This window comes from Hemiscyllium ocellatum, chromosome 17, assembly GCF_020745735.1.
Source record: "Hemiscyllium ocellatum isolate sHemOce1 chromosome 17, sHemOce1.pat.X.cur, whole genome shotgun sequence".
In the NCBI taxonomy this organism is placed as follows: Eukaryota; Metazoa; Chordata; class Chondrichthyes; order Orectolobiformes; family Hemiscylliidae; genus Hemiscyllium; species Hemiscyllium ocellatum.
In genome coordinates, this window is record NC_083417.1 from 2,588,803 (window position 1) to 2,603,350 (window position 14,548).

Sequence of the window (14,548 nt, forward strand, 5' to 3'; positions counted from 1 at the left end):
TGCAAGGTAAGCTGCTCATTAAGGTTAGGTCACATGGGATCCAGGGACAGCTAGCTAATTGGAGACAAAATTGGCTTGATGGTAGGACTTTGGTAGAGAGTTATTGTCTGGAACAGAGGCCTGTGACAGACAGTGTGATGCAAGGATCAGTACTGGGTCCACAATCGTTCATCATTGATATAAACAATTTGGATGAGAATATAGGAAGTCTGGTTAGCAAGTTTGTTATTAAATACACTAACATCGCTGGTAAAGTGGATAGTCAAGAAGGCTAAGTAAGAACAATGGGATCTTGATCAACTGGGCCAGTGGCCTGAGGAGTGGCAGATAGAGTTCAATTTAGATAAATGTGAGGGGTTGCATTTTGGTAAGGCAAGCCAGGGCAGGATTGACACAGTTAATGGTAGGGCCCCCGGGGAGTGTTGTCAAACAGAGAGACCTAGGGGTGCAGGTACATACTTCCCTGAAAGTTATGTCACAGGTAGATAGGGTAGTGAAGGCAGCGTTTGGTACAATTGCCTTTATTGGTCAGAACATTGAGTACTAAACAGGGGTTGGAAGGTCATGTTGCAGCATTTCAAGACATTGTTAAGGTCATTTCTGGAATACTGTGTACAGGTCTGGTCACCCTGCTTTTGGAAGGATGTTATTAAACTGAAAGGGTGAAAAATAAATTCACAAGCATGTTACTGAGACTGGATAGTTTGAGTTATAAAGAGAGACTGAATAGCCTGGGAGTGTATTCCCTGGAATGTGAGAGGCTGAGGGGTGATCTTATAGAGGTTTATAAAATCATGAGGGGCATGGATAGGGTAAATAGTCAAGGTCTTTTCCCTGGGGTAGGGGAGTCCAAAAGTAGAGGGCGTAGGTTTAGGCTGAGAGGGGAATGATTTTAAAAGAACCTGATGACAACGTTTTCACACAGAAGCTGGTGCGTGTATGGAATGAGCTGCGAGAGGAGTTAGTGGAGGCTAGTACAACGACAGCAGTTAAAAGGCATTCGGACAGGTTCATGGATAGGAACGCTTCAGAGGGATATGGGACAAAAGCAAGTGAATGGGAGTAGTTCAGTTTTGGGGTCCTGGTCGGTATGGACAAGTTGGGCCGAAGGGCCTGTTTCCGTGTTGTATGACTCTAAGACAGGGTCTAAACAGCCTGCTCTCTGAGTGTCTCCAGAACATGCTGTGCTAAGAAACTAGCCTGAAAACATTTTATAAACATATCATCTAAGCTTCCTTTTGCCCAACAGTTTTCCAGTTGAGATGTAGACTAAAATCTCCCATGATTACCAGCCTACCTTTCTGACAAGTCCCTTTCAAATCTTCTCTGACCGACCCTCTCACGTGGTTACTGTTAAGGGCTCTGTACATCACTTCCCTGAGTGACTTCTTGCCTTTATAATTTCTCATCTGTACCCAAATTATTTACACATTTTGGTTTCCTAAACTTGCAGCACCCCCCTCTTTCTGTTGGGTTAATGTCATCATTAACTAACACAGCTACCTCTTCAGCTTTTCCTACTTTCCTCATCCTTCCTAAGTGTCCTGTATCTTTCAAGATTAAAGACTCAGTCCGTATCATCCTGTAGTCATGTCTCTGTAACTGCTCCAAAATGTACTTATTAATTTCTTTCCAATTTCAGTTCTTCTGTTTTATTTAACTGCTCTGTTTGTTGAGCTAGTGTCTTTAGTATAATCCTTTTATTCTCTTTGTAAATTCTAACCTTATCTGTTAGCTCACTCACCTCTCTAACCCTTCCTGTTACTCTGTTTATTATTACCCTATTCATGCATTTCACTTTGGCCTTGGCTATACTCAGATTTCCCACATCTTCCCAAATGTGAGCCCTTGCTCCCACTGTTCATTTTAAAAGTCCTTTCCACTTCCCTCGTTACCTGGTTGTCAAGAACACCAGGCCCAGCACAGTTCAGGTAGATCCCATGTTCCCCAGGACTGGTGCCTGTGCTCCATGAACCACAGTCCATGTCTCCACCAGTCTTTGAGCCATGCGTTAATCTCTGATGATGCGCCCCTTGCCAGTCTGCATATGACTCTAGAAATAATGCAGACAAATAACTGCCCTGAGGCCTGTATCCTGTCAACGAGTCCCCCTTTATTTAAATGCGGGAGAGTCCTCCAGACTGACCCAGCTCCCTCAGAGGCAGCTCTCAGAGTGAGCAGGATGGCTGACACACCTGGTTAGTTTTCTATAAAGATCAAGTCTAAACTCTTGTCAAAAATAGAATAACAAAAACATTAAGGGGATTTTGGGCAATATCCTCTCCTCAGGACTAACTGCTGTAATGCTTTCAGTTCATTTGATGCAGGAAACCTACAGGACTGTTAGAAAGGGAATTCCAAGATTAACCTGGTTAACTAATTGTGTAATATTAAACCTAAACTTCAGATATTCTTCAAAATTTGGCAAATTGAGTCCCAACTTTATATCAATATATCCATCACCTGAACAGACACTCCTGTCAGCCAGGACTCGGAGATTAACAAACCCAATCAGGGAACTCCTTTTCTGGGAGGTTTATCTGACTGGCCTATATCACTACATAGACATTATGACCTTTGAGGTTCTGTCCTTTAATTTGGTACAAAGCACCTCCCACTGACCATTCAGAGTCTTTGTTTCTTTGGTTTCATTGTTTGCACCTACAAGTGATCATGACATTTGGATCCTCCCTCTCCCGGCCTAAGCAGGTATTTCGAAGCCTGGCACCAGTCAAGGCGTTGCTGCATAAGACACTGTCAATCCTCATTATAGTGTCCCCTATTGCCACCACTTTATTGCCCACCTGTACCATGGTCAGTTAGCTCAGTCTCTTTCAGCACTCACTCCCTGCAGACAAGTTAAAAGAGTGTTGAACCAATTGCAAATGCTCAGCCTCCTGCTCTCTGGGTCCCTGACCTGCCTCACTCCTGCACATGGAACACTGACCAAACAAGGCAATCCAAACCTAAACCAAATAACGGGGGGATCGAAGAACTCATAGCCTGGCAGATTTTGGAAAAATGCAAATGTAGCAGGGTTGTTGTTATGAGTGACTTCAACTTTCCCAATATTGACTGGAACCTCCTTAGTGCAGAAGGTTTGGATGGAGCCGTTTTTGTCAGGTGTGTTCAGGAGGGTTTCCTTACTCAGTGTGTAGACAGACTGACGAGGGGAGAGGCCATTTTGGATTTGGTGCTCGGCAATGAGCCAGGACAGGTGTCAGATCTCACTGTGACAGTGACCGCAACTGTCTCACATTTACCATATCCTTGGAGAGGGAAAGGAGCAGTTACTGAGGGAAGATATTTAATTGGGTAAAAGGAAACTATGACGCTATCAGACAGGAGTTGGGATGTACAGACTGGGGAGCAATTGTTCCACAGAAAGGGCACAGCAGACACGTGGAGACTATTTAAGGAGCAGTTGTTGCGAGTGATGCAGATTTGTTCCTCTGAGACAGGTAAGAAGGGGTAAGATTAAGGAACCTCGGATAACGAGAACAGAGGAGCTTCTCGTCAAAAGAAAGAAGGCAGCTTTGTTAAGGTGGAGGAAGCAAGAATCTAGCACAGCTTTAGAGGATTACAGGCTTGCTAGAAAGGAGCTCAGAAATGGACTGAAGAGAGCCAGGAGGGGGCACGAGAAAGGCTTGGCAGGAAGGATTAGGGAGAGTCCAAAGGTATTTTACTCATACGTGAGGAATAAGGAAGTGATTGCTGGGCCTCTTACTGAGATTTTTGTATCATCAATAGTCACAGGTGAGGTGCTGGAAGACTGGAGGTTGGCTCACATGGTGGTAAATACAAGCCAGGGAACTATAGACCAGTGAGCCTGATGTCGGTGGTGGGCAAGTTGTTGGAGGGAATCCTGAGGGACAAGATGTACATGTATTTGGAAAGACAAGGACTGATTAGGGATAGTCAACATGGCTTTGTGTGTGGGAAATCATGTCTCACAAACTTGATCGAATTGTTTGAAGAAATAACAAAGAGGATTGATGAGGACAGAGCGGCGGGCGTATACGGCGTTTGACAAGGTTCCCCATGGGAGACTGGTTAGCAAGGTTAGATCTCATGGAATTCAGGGAAAACTAGCCATTTGGATACAGAACTGGCTCAAAAGTAGAAGACAGAGGGTGGTGGTGGAGGGTTATTTTTCAGACTGGAGGCCTGTGACCAGTGGAGTGCCACAAGGATCAGTGCTGGGTCCTCTACTTTTCATCATCTATATAAATGATTTGGATGTGAGCATAAGAGGTATAGTTAGTAAGTTTGCAGATGACACCAAAATTGGAGGTGTTGTGGACAGCGAAGAGGATTACCTCAGATTACAACAGGATCTGGACCAGATGGGCCAATGGGCTGAGAAGTGGCCGATGGAGTTTAATTCAGATAAATGCGAGGTGCTGCATTTTGGGAAATCAAATCTTAGCAGGACTTCTACACTTAATGGTAAAGTCCTAGGGAGTGTTGTTGAACAAAGAGACCTTGGAGTGCAGATTCATAGCTCCTTGAAATTGGAGTCGCAGGTAGATACGATAGTGAAGAAGGCATTTGATATGCTTTCCTTTATTGGTCAGAGTATTGAGTACAGGAGTCGGGAGGTCATGTTGTGGCTGTACAGGACATTAGTTAGGCCACTGTTGGAGTATTGCGTGCAATTCTGGTCTCCTTCCTATCGGAAAGATGTTGTGAAACTTGAAAGGGTTCAGAAAAGATTTAGAAGGATATTGCCAAGGTTGGAGGATTTGAGCTATAGGGCAAGGTTTAATAGGCTGGGGCTGTTTTCCCTGGAGCGTCGGAGGCTGAGGGGTGACCTGATAGAGGTTTATAAAATCGTGAGGGGCATGGATTTGGTAAATAGACAAAATCTTTTCCCTGGGGTCGGGGTGTCCAGAACTAGAGGGCACAGGTTTAGAGTGAGAGGGGAAAGATATAAAAAAGACCTAAGGGGCAACATTTTCACGCAGACGGTGGTGTGTGTATGGAATGAGCTACCAGTGGATGTGGTGGAGGCTGGTACAATTACAACATTTAAGAGGCATTTGGATGGGTATATGAATTTGAAGGGTTTGGAGGGATATGGGCCGGGTGCTGGCAGGTAGGACTAGATTAGGTTAGGATATCTGGTCGGCATGTGCGAGCTGGACCGAAGGATCTGTTTCTCTGCTGTACATTTCTATGACTCTAATAAGAGAATGAGCAGGGAGATGGTAGGGCCGATCAGTGATAGCACAGGGAAATTGTGCATGGAGTCTGAGCAGATAGGGAAAGCCCTACATGTGACTTTTGCATCGGTTTTCACTAAGGAAAGAGACCTTGTTGTGAATGAGAACTCTGAGGAGCTGGGATACCAGGCTTGACCAGATCAAGACTGATGAAGTTAATGTGCTGGAAATTTTGGCAATCATTAAGATTGGTAAGTCCCCAGGGCCAGACCAGATTTATCCCAGGCTGCTCTGGGAAGCGAGGAAGGAAGTTGCTGGCGAGGATCTTTGCTTCCTCACTCTCCACGTGAGTTGTACCAGAGGACTGGAGGAAGGCGAATGTTGTTTCTCTTTTCATGAAGGGGAGTAGGGAAATCCCTGGCAATTACAGACCAGTCAGTCTCACGTCTGTGGTCAGCAAGGTTTTGGAAAGAATTCTGAGGGTTAGGATTTATGACTATTTGGCAAAGTGTAGTGTGATTAAAGGCAGTCAGCATGGCTTTGTGAGGGGCAGGTCATGCCTCACAAATCTTGAATTCTTTGAGGGGGTGACAAGACAGGTCGACGAAGGTCGAGCAGTGGATGTGGTGTATATGGACTTCAGCAAGGCATTTGATAATTTTCCCCACAGTACCGGTTACCTACTCGCAAAGCGCTTTAGAAAACATCTCCACGACACCCGCACCAATCAACCACACCGCCCCGTGGTCCAACACTTCAACTCCCCCTCCCACTCTGCCGAGGACATGGAGGTCCTGGGCCTCCTTCACCGCCGCTCCCTCACCACCAGACGCCTGGAGGAAGAACACCTCATCTTCCTCCTCGGAACACTTCAACCTCAGGGCATCAATGTGGACTTCAACAGTTTCCTCATTTCCCCTTCCCCCACCTCACCCTAGTTCCAAACTTCCAGCTCAGCACTGTCCCCATGACCTGTCCTACCTGCCTACCTTCCTTTCCACCTATCCACTCCACCCTCTCCCTCGACCTATCACCTTTACCCTCACCTCTGTCCATCCATTGCACTCTCAGCTACCTCCCCCCAAGCCCCACCCCTTCCCGTTTATCTCTCCACCCCCGAGGCTCCAAGCCTCATTCCTGATGAAGGGCTTTTGCCTGAAACGTTGATTTTCCTGCTCCTCGGATGCTGCCTGACCAGCTGTGATTTTCCAGCAACACTCTAACCTTGACTCATTCATAAAGTCAGGATGTATGGGATGCAGGGAGATCTGGCGATCTGGATTCAGAATTGACTGGCTGACAGAAGGCAGAGAATGGTTGTAGATGGAAAGTATTCTGCCTGGAGGACAGTGTTGAGTGGGGTCCCGCAGGGCTCTGTTCTTGGGCCTCTGCTCTTTGTTGTTTTTATAAATGACTTGGATGAAGAGGTTGAGGGGTGGGTTAGTAAATTTGCCGATGACACAAAGGTTGGAGGTGCCATCGATAGTATCGAGGGCTACTGCAGGCTGCAGCGTGACATAGACAGAATGCAGAGCTGGGCTGGGAAAATGTAGATGGAGTTCAACCTGGATAAATGTGAAGTGATGTATTTTGGAAGGTCAAACTCGAATGCTGAATATAGGATTAAAGACAGGATTCTTGGCAGTGTGGAGGAACAGAGGGATCTGGGTGTGCAAGTACATAGATCCCTCAAAGTTGCCACCCAAGTGGATAGGGTTGTTAAGAAAGCATATGTTGTTTTGGCTTTCATTAACAGAGGATAGAGTTTAAGAGCCGCGAGGTTTTGCTGCAGCTCTACAAGCCCCTGGTGAGACCACACTTGGAATATTGTGTATCTTTCCTATAGAACTGGACAGAAGCTTTGGAGAGGGTGCAAAGAAGGTTTACCAGGATGCTGCCTGGACTGGAGGGATTGACTAAGCTCAGACTTTTCTCTCTGGAGAGGAGGAGGAAGAGAGGAGACCTGATTGAGGTGTACAAGATAATGAGAGGCATGGACAGAGTCAACAGCCAGAGACTTTTCCCCAGGGCAGGACTGACTGGTACGAGAAGGTCACAGTTTGAAGATATTAGGAGGAAGGTATAAAGGAGACGTCAGAGATAGGTTCTTTACGCAGAGAGTTGTGAATGTATGGAATACATTGCCAGCGATGGTGATGGAAGCAGAGTCATTAGGGACAGTTAAGCGACTGCTGGACATGCACATGGATAGCAGTGAGTGGAGGGGTGCGTAGGCTAGGTTATTTTACTTTACATTAGGATTAATTCTTGGCACAACATTGTGGGCCGAAGGGCCTTCAGCACATAGAAAAGTACAGCACAGAACAGGCCCTTCAGCCCATGATGTTGTGCCGACATTTAATCCTAATGTAAAATATAGTAACAACCTACGCACCCCTCAACTCACTGCTATCCATGTGCAGGTCCAGCAGTCGCTTAAATGTCACTAATGACTCTGCTTCCACCACCATCGCTGGCAACGCATTCCATACACTCACAACTCTCTGCGTAAAGAACCTATCTCTGACGTCTCCTTTATACCTTCCTCCTAATATCTTCAAACTATGACTCCTCGTCCCAGTCAATCCTGCCTTGGGGAAAAGTCTCTAGCTATTGACTCTATCCATGCCTCTCACTATTTTGTACACCTCGATCAGGTCTCCTCTCTTCTTCCTTCTCTCCAGAGAGAAAAGTCCGAGCTTTTTGAACCTTTCATCATAAGGCAAGCCCTCCAGTCCAGGCAGCATCCTGGTAAACCTTCTTTGCACCCTCTCCAAAGCCTCTGTATCTTTCCTATAGTAGGGTGACCAGAACTTGACAGAATATTCCAAGTGTGGTCTCACCTGGGACTTGCAGCAAAACCTCACGGCTCTTAAACTCTATCCCCCTGTTGATGAGAGGCTAAACACCGTATGCTTTCTTAATAACCCTATCCACTTAGGTGGCAACTTTGAGGGATCTATTTACTTGCACACCCAGAACCCTGTGTTCCTCCACACTGCCAAGAGTTCTGTCTTTAATCCTATATTCAGCATTCAGGTTCAACCTTCCAAAATACATCACTTCACATTTATCCAGGTTGAACTCCATCTGCCATTTCTCAGCCCAGCTCTGCATCCTGTCTATGTCACGCTGCAGCCTGCAGTAGCCCTCTATACTATCGACGACACCTCCAACCTTTGTGTCATCGGCAAATTTACTAACCCACCCCTCAACCTCCTCATCCAAGTCATTTATAAAAACTACAAAGAGCAGAGGCCCAAGAACAGAGCCCTGCGGGATCCCACTCAACACTGTCCTCCAGGCAGAATACTTTCCATCTACAACCATTCTCTGCCTTCTGTCAGCCAGCCAATTCTGTGGTGTACTTTTCTATGTTCTATACCTGCTTCCTGGCACAAAGAATCCAGGTAACACACTCCCTCTCTAACACGTAACACACTCCCTCTCTAACACGTAACACACTCCCTCTCTAACACATCACTGTGTCTGTAGTTCAGTATCTAACTCAATGTTCGAGCCTGTGGCTGCTCAGACTTCAAGCATTTGCCCTGAACCAAACTGGGATCCAGCGACTCCCACATGCTGCAGCTGGGATACAAACAAGGAACAAAATTCGGCAACTTGGCCCTTTCAGCCCACTCAGTATGATAATGGCTGATCAGATTTTAACTTCAATCTACATTTCCACATACTCCCCCCAATAATCTTTCAGCCCCATGAGTCTATCTCCCTCTGCCTTTAAATCATTTTAAGATTTAGTATCCATTGCCTTTAAGGACGGGAATTCTAAGACTCACTGTTTTAAACAGGTGACATCATCTCTCCTCCAACCCTTAACGTTTCCGAAGAAATTATTTAACTAAATATAAATATGATGTTCTTATACATTTTATTAACCATCCCACTAGCTACTATACTACGTTGAGCATTAGGAGGAGTATAAATGTTTGTCATTTCCCAGACGCTCACCAATTAATGAGGTTCTTCTTAGAGTAACAATCAATGTTTGGAGGTTGAAGATGTTTTGATCGAAACAGCTGAAAAACTCTTACCCTTCCTGTCCTTAACCCCCTGAAGTGCTCAACTCCAGCACTCTGTTGTAAGTCACTTTCAAGTGTTAAGTTGCGCTAAGTTTGCTATCTATATATTCTCCTAACACAAAAAGGCTGACTCACTTTAATGAGGAGCCAATTCTGGCTGGTCCTTGATGAAACTGCTCTTTTCCTGAAACCCCTTGAAAAACCATCTTGCTTGAAACAGGCAACTAGAGAATTTAATCTCTGGAGTTCAATTTAACATTAACTAAATTTTTACCAAATAATAATTTAATCTTTCTTATCCAACAATACTGGAACTCAGTCCACCACATTCTCACCCTCTAACACATAGACACACTGACAACACACAATGAAAAACATACAGCTTTATTGCAGAAAAGTTAGAAAGGAATTCAGTTATTGTCATTGTTCTTAAAAAACAGATTTGTTTCATTTGCCAAGCTAGGAGCAAGATGATTTGTATTTCTGATTGCTCGGTATTTAACTACACGTTTGTGGAGATCCCAGAGTCCACCCTGCTCCCGATTCCTTGTGTGTGTGTGACAGATACTCAACCTGAGTATTCCATCAAGGGGACCCACTCTGTGGCCCCTCTCACAGCTCTTCCAGTCTCCAGTTTGGATATCAGGCAATGGAGGATGGCACAGTGTCTATTGGCAGAGGCAGTAATTGCTGGTTTTCACTGATGTGTGTGGAGTGAAGGGGAGTGAACAAGCGAGGAGCCAACCAATGACTCAACACTGACCAAAGGAGGTCCCATTCCATCACGATTCTGTGTGCAGGAGTGCCTGAGTGAGTGTAAATGGATTCAAACACAGTGTCTACCTGTGGCTGTGCATTTGGATGTGTAATGTTGAGGAATGTTACCTCCCCTCAAGTTGGTGCTGAAGTTTCACTCTCTGTCTCCACCAAAGTGATGAGGTCTCACTGATTCTTGCTCTTTACAAACAGACAGAGGAACATTTTCTATTTTTGCATCATCATTTGTGAGCGTGAAGCTTGATTTGATTTGAGATTTGGGATTTCAAATCACTGGGTTACCGAGAGCGAGGAGAGAGTGAAGCTGACACTGAACAGCAGTTTCAGGCTGTCTGCTCAGGAAGCTGACCAAACTGCTTGGAGGAGCCAGTGCCCTCTGCCATAAAGGCCTCAATCTCTTCCACAGTGCGTGGCACGCAGGTCAGCAGCTCCATTCCATTGGCAGTGACAGCAATATCATCCTCAATACGCACCTGAAATTCAGAGCAAAACATCAACACAATCTTCCAGCTGCACTTTCCAAACCAGCACATAGTCAAAGAGACTTACTGATCGAAACTGCCATCAAGGTGTGCAGAGAAACATCCCACAGTGGTTGACGTGACGGATTAGTGGTATTATAGTGGACTGTTAATCCAGAAACCCAGGTAACATTCTGGGAAGCTGGGTTTGAATCCTGCCTTGGCAGGTGGTGGAATTTGAATTCAATACGAACCTGGAATTAAGAGTCTAATGATGAGCATCAATCCATTATCGATTGTTGGAGAAACCCATCTGGTTCACAGCAATGTGGCTGACTCTTAACTACCCTCTGGACAATCACGTCGCTCAAGCAGGTATGCCCTCATCCCGTGAATGCGACAGGGGCAGAAGAGATGGTGGCAAAGGGGAGAGTAAGTGAAGATGTATATCCCTACATGCTTCGTGGCCCCATCCTCACCAGATCCGGCCCCTTGCACTAACCTTCTCAAGGGTGACCGGGGATGGGCAATAAATGCTGGCCCAGCCAACGATGCCCACGTCCTGTGAATGGATGAGAAGAGGTTGCTCCGATCTGGAGTGCATCGTCTGAAAGGGCCTGGAAGCAACCTCAGCAACAATTTACAGAAGTACTTGAGGAGGAAGAACTTTGTGGCAATGGGGAGTGGGAGTTATTGGATAGCTGGTTTCCATAGACAGCACAGGCACACATGGGCAGTATTGTCTCCTCCTGTTGTGTAAGGCTACAGATCATGGCTGAGATGAGGAAGCAGTACATACAGATACAGTTATAATATCTTATAGACATTTGGACAGGTATGTGGATACAAAGGGTTGAGAGATATACTGGCCAAATGCAGGCAAGTGCGACCAGCTCAGTTTGGCGTGATTCCGACTCTCCAAGTCTCCTTGCCCAGAGTAAGAGCACTTTAGAGGGTGCCTCGACTCTGTATGGGTTAACTCTGTGGCTGCAAATCAGTGACTGTACCAGCAGGTCCACATTAATGTGTGATTTATTACACACTCAAACCTTCTCCAACATTATCTCCAAAAATAAACCCTCCCTGCCTTAGATTTTATATCGTGTGGTATCTTATCAGCAGCTCTGTAACCACTCACAAAGAGTTCAATAAAGCTCCTATCTGATCAGGTGTAAATCCACCAGGCAGTAAAGTGGAGGTTAAAAACTCCCACGCAATGGCTCCTGTAATTATAACGTGACCTCGCTCAGCAGACTGTGCAAAAATAGCCTGGGCACACCTCACCCCACTGACCTGCTCAGACTGACAAATTAGAGCATGTCCTTGAGATACAGGATCACTCCACTCCCTTCAGCCCTTTCATACATTAACACTCCTTTTACAAAGGGTGACGTCACCAAACACTCCCACAGGGCCCACACGGCATGGGCTGAGCTTCAGAATAAAGCTCCCTCTACACTGTCCCCTCATCAAACACTCCCACAGAGACAGCACAGGGTTAGATACAGAAGTAAAGCTCCCTCTACACTGTCCCCTCATCAAACACTCCCACAGGGACAGCACAGGGTTAGATACAGAAGTAAAGCTCCCTCTACACTGTCCCCCCATCAGATACTTCCAGGACAGGGACAGCACAGGGTCAGACTACTGTTCATTGACTTCAGTTCTGCATTTGACATTATCAATCCTCAACGCCCGATTGGAAAGCTGGGTCTGCTGGGCCTGAATACCTCCCTGTGTAACTGGATCCTGGAATTCCTGACTGGGAGATCTCAGTCTGTCCGGATTGGGAACAGCATCTCCAACACCATCACACTGAGCAAGGGCCCACCCCAGGCCCACCTCAGTCCACTGCTGTTCACCCTGCTGACACACGACTGTGCGGTGATGCACAGCTCAAATCACATCATTAAGTTTGCTCATGATATGACTGTGTGCGTCTCATCAGCATAAGCGACGAGTCAGCATACAGAGAGGAGGTGCAGAGCCAACAACCTGTCTCTGAATGTAGACTGGACCAAAGAGATGGCTGTTGGCTTCAGAAAGGCACGGAGCAGTCTCTCTCAGCTGGACATCGATGGCTCCCCTGTAGATACATCGAAGTGCAGAATCTCACCTGGTCCCTCAACACCAGCTCGATAGCCAAGAAAGCCCAGCAGTGTCTCTACTTTCTGCACAGGCTGAGAAAAGCCTAGCTCCCAGTCCCCTCCCCCCATCCTCACCACATCCTACAGAAGGTTCACTGGGAGTACCCTGAGCTGTTGCATCACTGCCTGGTTCGAGAATCACACTCTCTCAGATTGTAAGACCCTACAACGGACAGTGAGGACAGCAGAGAAGATCATCGGGGTCTGTCTTCCCTTCATTACAGACATTTACGCCACACACTGCATCCAAAAGGCAAAGAGCATTGTGGGAGATCCCTCACACCCCTCACTCAAACTCTTCTCCCTCCTGCCATCTGGCAGGACATACTGGAGCATTCAGTCTCTCACGGCCAGACCGTCTAACAGTATCTCCTCCGATCCATCAGGCTTCCTAACACTGTATGACCAGATTCTTTTCCATTTGAAATTCTTTTCATGACTTTGAATTGCTGCTGGAACAATGTCAATTATTATTCTTTTATTACACTGTAATTTGCGTGTTTGGCACTTCTTATGCACTTTGTGCAGCCCTGTGTGTGGTTGTGTAGTTTGTGCTGTCCATGCAGCACCTCAGGCCTGGAGGGACACTGGCTCCTTTTTCACTGGATCAGTTGTACATGGCAGAAATAACAAATAAAAGCTACTCTACTCTTGACTCTACTTTAGACAGAGTAAAGCTCCCTCTACACTGACACCCCCTCCCTGCCCCCATCAAATACTCCCAGGACAGGGACAGCCCAGGGTTGAGGAGTAACATGGAGGAGTACTCACGCCCCCAAAGCCCCGGAAGCGCGCGAGGACATCACTGTTGATGAAACAAGCCTGGGCCGGGTCTGCTAGAGCCTGGTCCAGGAGCGTGTCGATGAAGTAGATTCCCGGCTCAATGGTGAGCACCATGCCCTGGAGCAGTTCCCGCGTGGTGCGCAGACTGCGCAGCCCTGGCTCATCAATACGCTCCACACCCTGGAACAGAACACAGAGACCATCACTCACACAGCACAAGCTGCTCCAAACCCCCCACGGTCGCCCCCATTGCACAACCCCCAGCCCTCCCATTGTTCCTGGTATCTCCCCTCACCCTCCCCAGCTCCCCCATTCCTCCCCCCTCCCCCCTCACACCAGGTCCCCCTTTATAAACTCTCACGTTCTAACGCCAAGCGCTGTTTCACTGGAAAATTGCCCGGTGCTAAACTGGAAATGCCAAAATGAATCCAATTTATCTAATTTATGAATCTGGCAATGAACCAGCTGGAGCTGGAGTTTATGTACAAGTTTCAAAGCTGCTGATTATTTGTGATTTATGAATTACTGACACCCAGACCTTACAGTCACATGGAGCCCACACAGACCACACGTGATTCAGAGAGAGGCGGGGAGGGGTGTGGGGGTGTGGGAGGAAGCTTGGAGGGGACAAGAGAGGAGCAGGAAGGATAGGGGAGGGAAATGTGGGGGGAGGGAAATGTGGGGGGAGGGAAAGGAGGGGGGAGGAAAGGACGGGGGAGGAAAGGATGGGGGAAACGGGGGGGAGGGGGTGAGACGGGGGGGCGAAGCGGGGAGGGGGTGAAACGGGGTGGGGGGCGCGGGGAGTGGGTGAGATGGGGGAGCGAGATGAGGTGGGGCGCGCAGGGAGGGGGTGAGATGGGGGGGTGCGCAGGGAGGGGGTGAGATGGGGTGGGGAGCGCGGGGAGCGCGCAGGGAGAGGGTGAGACGGGATGACAGGGGGAGCACGAAGTGGGAGGGCATGGTGAGACAGAGCAGCACCCCGAGTCAAGACCAGCCTGGGCTCTTGCTGCTGGAAATCCTGAAGGCTGGATTCAGACCGGGATGTGATGGTGACTGTGGGTAAGCAGCTCATCAGCTCTTACTGTTCTCATCTGGAGTCAGGCTGTGCACTTTCATAGAGTCATACCGCACAGAAACAGAACCTTCAGTCTAACAAGCCCACACCGACCGCG

The 14,548-nt window shown here is 47.3% G+C and overlaps 1 protein-coding gene across 1 annotated transcript in view; it reads right to left on the reverse strand.

Annotated features, from left to right (window-relative positions):
- Positions 1–9,576: 9,576 nt before the first annotated feature.
- pepd (peptidase D) overlaps positions 9,577–14,548 on the reverse strand; it is a 168,311-nt gene continuing 163,339 nt past the window's right edge. The window contains exons 14-15 of the mRNA XM_060837549.1: positions 13,365–13,556; positions 9,577–10,458 (exon numbers count right to left, since the gene is read on the reverse strand). Of these exons, the coding sequence (XP_060693532.1) occupies positions 10,309–10,458; positions 13,365–13,556 (342 nt within the window). The 3' untranslated portion in view covers positions 9,577–10,308. The remainder of the gene's footprint in view (positions 10,459–13,364; positions 13,557–14,548) is intronic.